This window comes from Aquarana catesbeiana, linkage group LG02 (genome assembly GCF_042186555.1).
Source record: "Aquarana catesbeiana isolate 2022-GZ linkage group LG02, ASM4218655v1, whole genome shotgun sequence".
Taxonomy (NCBI): Eukaryota; Metazoa; Chordata; class Amphibia; order Anura; family Ranidae; genus Aquarana; species Aquarana catesbeiana.
This window is the reverse complement of record NC_133325.1, coordinates 151,879,507-151,891,523: the sequence shown is the minus strand read 5'-3', so window position 1 is coordinate 151,891,523 and position 12,017 is coordinate 151,879,507. Positions and strand designations below refer to the sequence as shown.

Genomic DNA, 12,017 nt, shown 5'->3' with positions numbered 1-12,017 from the left:
ATCAGGGGAATGTATAAATGTGCTGGAGAGAGTAAACCACTATAATAAAGAAAAAATGCATTATTGGATCAACATAATCTTGTAGTGCTGAAGGCAAGCCATCGCATCGCAAAGCGGTCAAATTGCCGCCCACCCATATCCCACAATCTTCCCACCCCCCACACCTAGAACATACCATGCGGGTTCCAAGACGCAAGGGGGACACCACCAAGACACTAGGGATAGGAGTCACACTCAGCCCAGTATTTGGCTACAGGGGAATTAGAGGGTGCCTGGAAAGAGGAGTTTAGCATATAAGTATTGAAGATTCTTTTAATTTTATTTAACAAGGGGGACCTCAGCCTCAATTACATACCCTAGTTATATGCAAAATCACGGCGCTCAATGTTGCATAAGGGAGATTCACAGCACAGTAAGTTCATGTGAAAAATCGCATGAATGCGATCAGAGAAACTGTAAAATGGATTCAAATTTGACCGCTTTGCAATGTGATGGCTTGCCTTCAGCACTACAAGATTATGTTGATCCAATAATGCATTTTTTCTTTATTATAGTGGTTTACTCTCTCCAGCAAATTTATACATTCCCCTGATGAAGCCAATGTTTTGGCGAAACAAGTTGGGAACAAAAGACTACGATCACCCTTCAACATCTTTGGTGACGGTCATTTATTTGAACTGTATCTTTGTTTTTTGCTTTGTATTTTTGTACCTTTTCACGTAAACATTTTAGATGTTTTTGTTATCAATAAAATTAATTAAATGATTTTATGTAAAAAATTGTTCCAATATTTTTGTTTTTTGGTGGCACCGCAATAATCCCATCATCCCCTTTCCCCCATTTTGAGATTTCTCTGATGTGTATTTCATTGATGTATTTAGCTGTCTGCATGAGGTTCAGCTTTATCTACACTACTATGTAGTCTAAAACTGTGCATTTGATAAAAACAACAAACATAAAATAAATATATATTATATCTCAGTCACACACTACTTACTCTGAATTCCATGACATCCACAAATGTCAGGTAATAGCCAGTCAGATATTTCACAATTTCCACTTTATCTTTGTGCACTGGACCCAGATGTTGCTGGATTTAAAAGTGAGAAATAGTAGTTTTAGGTTAACATGGATTACGTGTATCATTTGCCAATTTACTCATAAGCAACTTGTTATGAAACAGTAGAACTATCACAATGAAAAATTACAGTCGGTGTAAAACAATCAAACTTTTAATGATATAGAACACCTAAGCTAAAAACAGATGACAACACCTGAACACCTAAGGATTGGCATGCTTAAGTGATTTTACACATTCAGGGTTTTTTTTTTAATAACAAACATGCTATAATTACCTGCTCTGTGCAATGGTTTTGCACAGAGCAGCCCTTGTCATCCTATTCTGGGGTCCCCCGCTGGCGCTCCTGGCTTTTCCCCCCTGTCAAGCGCCCCCATAACAAGCTGCTCACTTCTAAGCTGGCTCTACGTGTCCTTTGCTCGGCCCCGCCCCCCCCTCTCTCCTCACTGGCTGTAAATGACAGCAGCGGGAGCCATTGGCTCCCGCTGCTGCCTCTCTGCCAAATGAGGAGAGAAAGAACAGATAAAACCTCTGCTCTTGTGCACATCGCTGGATCCAGATCGACTCATTTAAGTATTTAGCAGGATGGGGCTGTATACAAAAGGTTTTTTACCTTAAAGCATAGAATGCATTAAAGTGGATGTAAACCCGATTCATTACATTTGAGCTGGGCACATATATCTGCAGTGTTTTCTTATCTCTCTTTAAAGCACTATGTCCCGTAGCTGTCTCCTGCTCCGTTCTTCTGTTATCAGCCTGGTAACTCCTGACAAGTTCTCTGTCATATGATAAAAACAGCCTGAGTTTTGTGTTGGGGAGGATGCTATATATAGATTAGCAGAGACCTGAACTTTTCAACAATCAGCTCTAAACGTCTCTACCTATGAGGAGAGGGGGTGTGTGCCTTTCCTCCAATCAGCTGTCTTGGCTGTATGCCCAGACTTCACTGCAGCGTTGAACAGAAAGAGAAAATCTCCTAACACGATCTGAACTTTCTAAACAGTATATAAAGCTGAAGACAGCAGATATACATGTAAAACTTATGTAGGGAGATTTGTTTCATCCCTGTGTATCATCTGAGGCTGTTCACTTCACTGAGTGTTTAAGGAAAAAGATAACCTTCTGCCTTTAGAACCACTTTAGCTCACTGTTACTGAAGCATGTTTTTTCCCCAATGCACTGCAATTTAGCACTACAATCAACCCCGATACACACATACTGAAAGTAATTAGTAATTGGGGTTGATTGTAGTGTACAGCTGTCTGTGGTCATGGTGGAAAACCAGCATTCAGTTAACGCATGCAGCCAACGGTTGCAAGCGCTGATCTGTATATTCTGATGGGGGGACCGGGAGGTGGTGTTTTTTCCTCCAATCTGGTGTGGAGATGTCTCTTGCTTTGAATACCATCACAGGGCAGGTTTCGGTTGCAGGTTAGCTGTTTAGATGTTGTTCAAGCTGTTCCAGTTTATCTAACGTTAACAGCTTAATTTGACAGTCTGACTCCCTGTTTGTTCACCTGAAGGTCCCCAAAAAGGGTTAGGCTGCTTCTGGATCCAATATTTGTAGGGGACTCATCAGCTCAGGCTCATGGTTCCTGGTGCAAGGTCCCTCCATTCCCAGTTGAGGTCCATTCCACCAGGAGTGTCAGTGCTCCTGGGCTTTTCAGCATCAAGCTTCAGCTATTTAACTTTGTAATACTACTACCTGGTCTTCTCTTCACAAGTTTACTAAGTACTACCAGGTAGATATTTATGCCTCTGTCCTCTTTGGGCAAAAGGTCTTGCAGGCAACTTTGTAGTGGGCTTCCTCCTATGCTGTTACAGGATTTTGGGTATATTGGCCTTGCTGCCCAGCCCTTATGTTCAGTCCTTTGGGATGTCCCAAGTAGCCATGGATGTGATGTTCTCTGTGTCCTGTGATGTACAATTAGGAAATTAGGATTTTTGGTTTACCTGTGAAATCCTTTTGGAGTACTTACCAGGACACTGATTACTCTCCTTTTGCTTGTGTTTCTCTTTGCTTGCTACAAAACTGAACCTAAACTAAGCTGGGAAGGGTTACGTCAGGGTGGGGATTCCTGCCGTTTTGGCCAGTGTCTATTCACCTGAAAGGCTCAACATAACCCCAAGTGGTCATGTTGCATGAAGTCCTCCCTGTCCTGTGACATACTCCAAGAAAAGGATTTTGTAGGTAAACCAAAAATCCTAATATTGTGTGCAACCTATATAAGGCAACAGAAAAATAGCAAGTAGAGTAATAGCTCACATACTTCTTCTAGCATTTACATAACTAAAAGTAGCCCCATAAATACTGTATTTGTAAAGGTTTTCAAACGATTTCATATAATTATACATAATTAGATAGAAATATCCAATTTTTCTTTTAAAAGCTTTATATTTTGCTTATTCCTGAAAAGAAAAAGGTTTGCTGGCAAGTATCCCTTGTCCATATCAAATTATGTAACTGGGGCTCTCTTCTTTCTTGCTAGATTTGAAATTTATGGAGAACACTTACTGTACATTACTGTACACACTAATGGCACCCCAATAGAAAAGCTTTATTTAGACTGTTAAATAAATATGTGAAGACAGAACTATGGGAACTGTTTTAAAAGGTACAAGCTATCGGGGTCTCCTGGTCTTTGCTTCACTACCAAATAAGTTCCTTGCCTAGAACAGGCATTAAAACAGCAAGGGTTGAATAGTTTGAACTCCAGCCCTCCATTCTTATTCCTAGTTTATGCAGACCTGGTTCCTACCCATTTAAAAGAGACCCTGTCACCTTTTACACTCAGCCCACCTCTGACTACCTTATACTCTTAACTCACCTATACTTAAACTTCTCCAGCGCTCTACTGCTCCAACTTTCTATGTCACAGCTGTCACCAAAATACCCAGTACCGGCTGCATCTTTGGAGGAGGTCACATTCTCCCCCATACCCAGAAACACTGGGTATTTAGCAGCAGCAACCCATGGAAGAAGGAGTGGTGAGGGTGCGCTGGATTGGTGAGTATAGGGTGGTCATATGGAGGGGCTTTATACAGACCTTGCCAGTGTGCCTGCAATGGAAAAGGTGACAGCGTCTTTTTAAAACACTTGCCAGCAGAATTACCAATAAATTTCCATCCTGACCAGCAGCTCATTGGTGTTCATTTATATGCTTTTGCAATCTGTTTGTACCCATACACGGTCAAATTGTCAAACTATTTGTTGGAAAATATTTGGATGGCATGGCAGTTTGTGTACATGTATAAGTAACTTAACTAGTGTTGTTTTATAATTCAGGATATCAAACACCACATCTGGTACAATATTCACATAAGAAGGGCTGCTGTCCACTGAAGGTAACAGGAAACATTTGACAAACATTCTAGCTGAGTTCTGGTGTAGAGGCTATTTAAACATTTACCGTACTGCTGCGGACATCGATATTTGGAAACTTCTTGTTGATGTATTTCAGAGATGACTCCATTGACTTGTCTGTGAAGAAGGGGGGTTTTGTTTTGGGATCTGAGCATGTCTGTGAAAGATATAAAATATATTAGTTATCATTTAATCATTCTGTAAAGCTAATAGATAAACAATTGTTATCTATCATTTACATTTGTCCAGACTACCCGGGTAGTTCGAAGAGGACTGCATGTCCCAGTATGGCTTCCAAATCATTAGACGTGCAGTTTAAGGACACACGGAAATGTAATGGTAGCTACATCCTGCTATTTTCCATGTATGCAAAGAGGAATACGGGGTAAATATAATTCCTTCACTGCCAAGTTATAATGATTTAAGCGTAACTCATCATAGGCTTGCATATGCCCAGTGATATTTGTTCTCTATGGTCTCAAATGCCCCCTCACCCTTTCCACCACATACCTCCCAAAAACACCAGTTTATGTATTCATTATAAAAACAAAGAAAAGGATAACAGCACTTTTAGTGTACTTTCCACTGTGGGCTTCCTCTCCAAATTTTGTGCAATGTTTTATTAGGCTACATTTATGTGAAGCAGTGTTCTGTATATGACTGACATAGTGCCACACAGCTTTGCCTCAGTATCTTCCCAGGCATCTATTTCCCCTGGCTCATGCCTTGCTCCAATAACGCTAGAGACTTCCATTTCCATTATTTTTTACTGACTTGAAGTTGAAATTAAAATGGATAGTTCACTTCTGGCTCACGGAGAACGTTGAGCTAGATCCGGGAGTGGTTTTATATGTATACATGGCATTTGCACTGGATCATATTGTCCCCAGTGTGAGGGGAGATCATGGAGGAATATGTTCAGTGGTTTTGTGTACAGGAGATGCTGTGCTTAGATGGGAGACACGATATGTAGACCATCCGTGAGGGAAGATTCCCCTAGTCTGTTTTTGTTTTTTCTACCCTGTTATTTTATTTTGAATTTTTTATTTCCTTCCCATCAGAGGCATAACTAGAACCTTTAGGGCCCCAGTGCAAGAAACCATGAACCTGACCTCTGGTCCTGGTGGCCTTCTCTCCGAGTTCGGGACCTGGGGAACTTACCTCCTGGCCCGGGGCTAGGGTTGCCACCTTTTCTTCAAACCAAACCCAAACACTTTTGCAGCGCATGGCAATTCTTTTTTTGAAGTACACGCCATGCATATAATTTCTGATTAAATAACATTTATAATCATATTGAGTTAGTACAGGCCCCCCCATAGAGACCCCATTAGGTCAGAGTCTCTTTATATGACATATGAAACACGTAACACTATATAAATAGTGATGAAAGGCTTCAATCTGTTCCAAAACTCAAAAGAACGTATAGTCCTATGTGTTCAATGTCCCAAACTCTTACATGGATTTTCTGACTCATGAAAAACAAATGGGTCCAATAAAGTTTTACTTCCACAATGTCTCTGCGTCTTCTCTATTAATCTTCGCCATTCATCATCATGTGTGTCCCAAAAAGAAAAGCTCAAATAGGGGGACATATGTGATAATAAAAAATAATAGAGAAGCTGCAGGGATGTTGTGGAGATAAATTCATGGGTCAGAAAATCTTGTAAGATTTTGGGACATTGAATGCATAAGGATATACAGACCTGTTGGATGGCATGGGACTGTAGTTGAGACTCTTGGTTTGTATAGCACTGGGTGATTAGGATAAAATTCTGTTGATATCCACCAGGGGGCATTGTAAATTTATCTGGCTGCTGTGGGAGTGAATTGTGGGACACTTGTGCACTTGTTAAAGCGAACCTTCACTCCTTTTTTCAACTTTCCATCTATTAAATCTAATGCCCTTGTTGTTTTAACTTTTGTAAAACATTTTTTTTCTGCCAGTAAATACCTTATACAGCCCACTTCCTGTTTCTTGTCTGGTAAAAAGCCTAAGCTTATGACATCATGCACAGCTCTCTCTCTTACTCTCGTGAGAGTTTGCCAGGAAGTGAGGGGATGAGTCATAAGCCAATGAGAGCTGCAGAGCCGGAGGTGTGCCTCTGTGCATCTGTGTAAATCCAGGAAGTGAACAGGCAGCAGCTTCAGCTGCCCACAGTTAAAATGGTTGCAGCCAGACTTAGTGGAGGGAGATTTCTGCAGCATATTTGGCATGTATAGAATCACAGTATATATAAAATATTATGAAAAGTGGTTGGAGGGAAGCTTCAGAATGGCAAAGATTTTTTTTTTACAGATTATGTGAGCAGACTGCAGTTCCTCTTTAATATCTTACTGCACTCTCAGCCTCACCCTGCATAAAGATTTTGCAGTTTGGAGGACCGCAATCTAAGTGCCACCAGACTGAGAGGAATCGTCGCTGGGTATCATTACCAGATATTTTTATTACAAAATGTTCACAATATTAGTGATAGCAATTATGACTTAGAATACACGTATGTAACACACACTGTCACCACAAAGAGGTATATCCAAAGATATACCTATCATTGCACTCTTCAAAGAGGCAGGGATTCTTTAAATTCTGCGTTAGTGCATTAGAGACAATATTACCACTTTTCAAAATATAGTTTAATAATAGTAAAGGAAAAATAGTGCAAAAAAATATTTACAGTACATAAGAAAAGTATTACAAAAAGAAATGAAAGACAATAATCCAACAGAATAACAAAATGGGTTTAAAAGTGAAATTTCTTAGCAACGTCCTGGTTCTGTGTGTTCGGTAAAAGCCAGTCAATGAGCATAAGATGGATCAGAGGCTCTCAAAGATCTTGGCTGATGTTCACACTTTGATGGTAAATAGAAAGACTAAACTACTGATGCAGCCCCACTTTTCTGGTCCTCACAGATGCTGACAGAAATGCTCTGACCAATGAGAAGGTCTGAGGAATGACCAATGGGATGTCACAGTCTTTTACGAGTATTCAGTTATCACACCCTCAAATACAGTTTTTTTACATATATTAATACCTTGGAATACCTACAGGTTGCATTCTGGTAACGTAACGTGTATATTATTTTCCAGCATGAAATTACTATTTGAATGAACACATATATGATGGCTATCAGATGCCTAGTTCACCTAGGGAAAGTAATGGGTCTAATTCACCTCCTAGGATAGTAATATCTGGGCTTAAAATGCTGCTAATTAATTAATACAGGTAAATATATCCTTGGCAGTGCCAGTATTATCTCAGGAGTTATTAAATACACAGAAGTTTTGATTCTCCAGGATGAGATAGACAAAAATGTATATTCCCTAATTGCTCTAGCTAAACTATTTACGATGGATGGTTAGCCAGGGCAGTTACCTGCTTAAGATTAGACATTACTTAAAGTGGTTTTAAAAGCTCAAGTTTTTTTTACCTTTATGCATTCTATGCTGATGAAGGTAAAAAACCCTCTGTGAGAGGCGACCCCAGCCCCCCTAATACTCATCTGAGCTCCCTCTCGATCCAACGATGTGCACAAGAGCTGAGCTTCTCCCAGGTTTCTTATTCTTCATTGGCTGAGGCATTAGTTGGAGCCACTGGCTCCTGCTACTGTCAATTGCAGCCAGTGAGCCAATGAGGAGAGAGCTGGCTGTGTGTGTCTTATGGACGCATAGAGCGGACTTGGGAGCGAGTACGCACCAGTGCCTGCAGAGCAAGTGGCTTGCTATGGGGGCACTGGCTGAAGAGGAGGAGTCAGGAGCACTGGCGGGGGACCTGAAAAGAGGTGGATCAGGGCTGCTCTGTGCTAAACCACTGCACAGAGCAGGTAAGTATGACATGTTTTTTGTTTTGTTTTTTAATGAACCTTTAATGTCACTTTAAGCCTGGACTTGACAGTTTTATGACACTATTAGATCGAGACTAGGATGTGTAATGTCCTGTTAATGGGGTGTAGATGGGCTAAAGTTTATCTGGTTGCGCTGCTTTGTTTCAATGTTAGTTAATAGGGTTGAGAGGGCCTGTAGTGTCTTATCAATGGACTGATAAGTATGTTCTGGAATGCAGTTAAAAGTTTAATTGTGTAAGATGAAGACCTAATGTAGCCATGTCCTAAAAAGAGAGTGGGGCCATTGCTGCTAAAAAAGAAATGTCATGGCTGACTATGAATTTTGAACAACATGGTAGCCCTGTCTCACGCTAGTTTTTTGGGTGTCCACTTCACATTCTCATTACAAAGCCAACAAGGTCACACAGCTGAGATCTCTCTGGATCAGGGACAGGTGAGTATGGGACTTACGGGGAGGACACAGGGTAGTTTCATTATAAATTGGGAATGGGGTCTAGTGGTCAGTAGTACACTCATTGTTTGAATGTATTCCAAAATAAGTAGCATATACACTTCAATCAGTCTTAGCATTAGCCTCCTGTTGTCCTCTGCGTAGTTATACTAACACTGTCTAACCACAGATTAGGGGAAAAGAGGTAACTATGGAAGCTGGAGTAATTTATTACAACAGTCATAAATGGGAAGGGTTAGTACCATTCCTATGATAGTAAGGGTGTGCAACTGTGAACATAGTGGCATTGCATATACAGAATAAACAGTATCGTGTGCAAAACTTGGATCCAAGACTATGATTCATTCCTAGAGTGTCAAAAGTATGCAGCACTAGATGAAATGATGTTTCTGGCAGCTGGAAAAGTTATTACAAATTGTTTCTTAAAATGAAATTGGTGTTGATATCTGAAATAAAAATTGGGTAAATAATAATTTTATTTGTTTATAGCAATGTAAAAAATTCCTGCAACCGGGATACAGACAGCAATAAAAATCTGAAAGAGGTCTATACTTTCTGAACCCTACAAAAGAAAAGCATTTTTATATATTGTCTGTTGCCGAGGTTCTCTCCCTTCCTGTCTGGTAAAACATTATTAGCAGGGTTTCCAGATAGCTGTAAAACAGTTGGACATAGATCCTAACCCTTTCCTACTCTACCCAAACCTAAAAAAAAAAGTTTTGGGGATGCGTGCGGCGCCGAGGTCGGACATGCACTGACTCCGCTCCGCACACCTCCGGCCAGAACAGCTCAATAGTAAGCAATAGGGGACGAGCGGACCACCACCGAACCTACATTCAGGAGTCTGGGAGCATATGATGCAGCAGAGGGGACCGGGAAACAACCGAAATCCCCCACAGCACCTCAGACATACCCGCGCTTCTAAGGCCCAGCAGCCTCCCTCTCCCAAGATGGCGCCGGGGAAGGGAGACACTACACGCGGCGGAGCCTCAGCACATCGGCGGACCCCGCAGCCCACCACACAACAGGGAGGAGATCGCTCTGAGGGCCACAATACTCAAGCCCAGCACCAGAACTGGGAGACCCAGCAACCACCACAGCAGCCAAAGCTAACAGCACCTGAGAAGGTTAGTCCCCAGCTACAGCAGCGGCCCCCCCTGCCTAAGATGGCGCCTGACATGGAAGATTACACACATGAGAGATGTCAGACACAGACACAGCAGAAGGAACCTAAGCGCCCTGCAATCACACTTCTAGCTGAGGTGCACAGGGACCCCTTCTCTTCCCAGTCCCAGGAGGGACCTTTCTCCCCACAGAGTGAGCACCCACAGATGTCCCCACTATCGGGCTCCTCGGACAGACCATTATTATTTACAGATTCCCCTGCCTCCTCCACAGATAGGCAAATGGCCGAACTCGCTGAAATAGCCATGAGTCAAAACAGTGGGCCTTCTTCACAACAACCTGCCCTAGCAACTGGATATTCGGGAGACACAGTTCTCCTTGCTAGATTCTCAGCACTCCTGTAGCAGGAACTATCCAAAGCATGCAACATCATCACTACAGGTATGAAGGATGACTTCCAAAATATAGGGGAGTGACTGGACATGATCGAGTCCAAAATGGATGGGACAGTAAAACGAGTAAACCAAAACTCCAAAATGATCACATCCCTGCAAGACCAACTAGACCAAGCAAACGCAAAAATTGAAGATTTGGAAAACAGATCTAGGAGGTATAACTTCCGCGTGCGAGGCCTCCCGGAATCAGAACTAGACCTAGAAGATTCGATCCATGATCTAATGAAACAACTGATACCGGACATTTCTCCTCACCAATTTGAACTGGATAGGGTGAACCGAGCCCTGACAGCCCCTAGACAGGATGGACTACCACGTGACGTGATAGTTAAGCCTCACTTTTACCGTATCAAAGAAAAAATCATGCTGGAGGCGAGAAACCAGGGAGACATAACTGTCTCAGGTCATCCGGTCCAGATTTTTGCGGACATAGCCCAGGTAACGATTCAGAAGAGGAGAGCTCTGAAGCCACTACTCAATCAACTCATCAACCGACAGATTAAATACCGGTGGTCATTTCCATTCCGACTGTCATTCTTTTACAAAGGCAAATCCCATTCATTCACTACTTTCCAGTCCGGCGAGGCCCTGCTCCAAGACTTGGGCCTTCTACAAACAGAACCACAGGGATCCAATGTCCTGTTCGACGAATGCTGACCAATTTCCCCCCTATGGTCCCAACAGAGAAGCTCCAGAGCCAGGAAATCTCCGTCAGTCACCTGAATTCTACCCAAGAAGCAGCACACAACTTCGGTACTCGTGACCGAGTATTCCAACGCTGGTCCAAGACCTTCTCTTGAAGACACAGATGCAAATATCTGACTGATTCCGCTGACGCCGTTCCCGCTGAAGCCGTTCCTGTTTTATAAAGACTTAAAAGTTGACATTGTTTCAGGTTATAAATTATGATGCCTCAGGTCCCTAAGAGGGAATTCTGCTTTTACCAGCAGAATTGCCTCTGCTCCCTTCCCCCCTCCCCCCTGCGTTATCCTGTTTGGCCTAAGTTGCCAATCTTCCCAATTAAATAGCGGGCTCAGCTCACCCCCTCCTGAAGCTAGAAAATAGTGCCGGAGGTGAACCACATGCCACTAAGAGTGAACTTGTCTCCACCGCAAGCGGAGTGACAACCTCACAACAACTACACAGGGGCTCGTGGCCCCTGCAACCACACTGCAATGCAGTGTGAAGGTGCCTTTTCGGCGCCTTTCCTTTATTTCTTACTTATTCCCTTTTTTTTCCCTTCGGTAAATCCCCATGCTGTTTTCAGTATGATTAACAGGTCTAACTTAATGTTACAACAAAAAACAGTACTATATTATTTGTGTCTTTATATCTCTAATTCTGTCTTTTCTCTTCCCTTCTCCCATTCCAAGTCCCTGGATGCGCTCCTGCACCACGTAAGAACCCGAGAGGGCGATCCCGGAGTCTTCCGGACAACCCCTCTGAAACATCTAAAATGTGAGTACAGCCTTCCGAACCACCATGACCTGTAGAAATCAACCAACCTACACTATACTGACGCACAATACACAAGGCCTCAATTCCCCAACTAAACGGACCAAGGCCTTTCAGCAATACCACAAATTGAGGGCAGATGTTTTGTTTTTACAGGAGACTCACTTTTCGCGAACTTCAGCCCCAAAATACCTAAACGCTAAATACCCGACAGTTTTTTTGTCTAATGGACCAGATAAAAAGAGAGGG

General features: G+C 42.3%; 1 protein-coding gene across 1 annotated transcript in view; it reads right to left on the bottom strand.

Annotated features, from left to right (window-relative positions):
- The window catches only part of NCKAP1L (NCK associated protein 1 like), a 382,805-nt gene that overhangs the window by 347,940 nt on the left and 22,848 nt on the right, over positions 1–12,017 (bottom strand). The window contains exons 2-3 of the mRNA XM_073613639.1: positions 4,489–4,599; positions 998–1,090 (exon numbers count right to left, since the gene is read on the bottom strand). Coding sequence (XP_073469740.1) covers positions 998–1,090; positions 4,489–4,599 — 204 coding nt within the window. The remainder of the gene's footprint in view (positions 1–997; positions 1,091–4,488; positions 4,600–12,017) is intronic.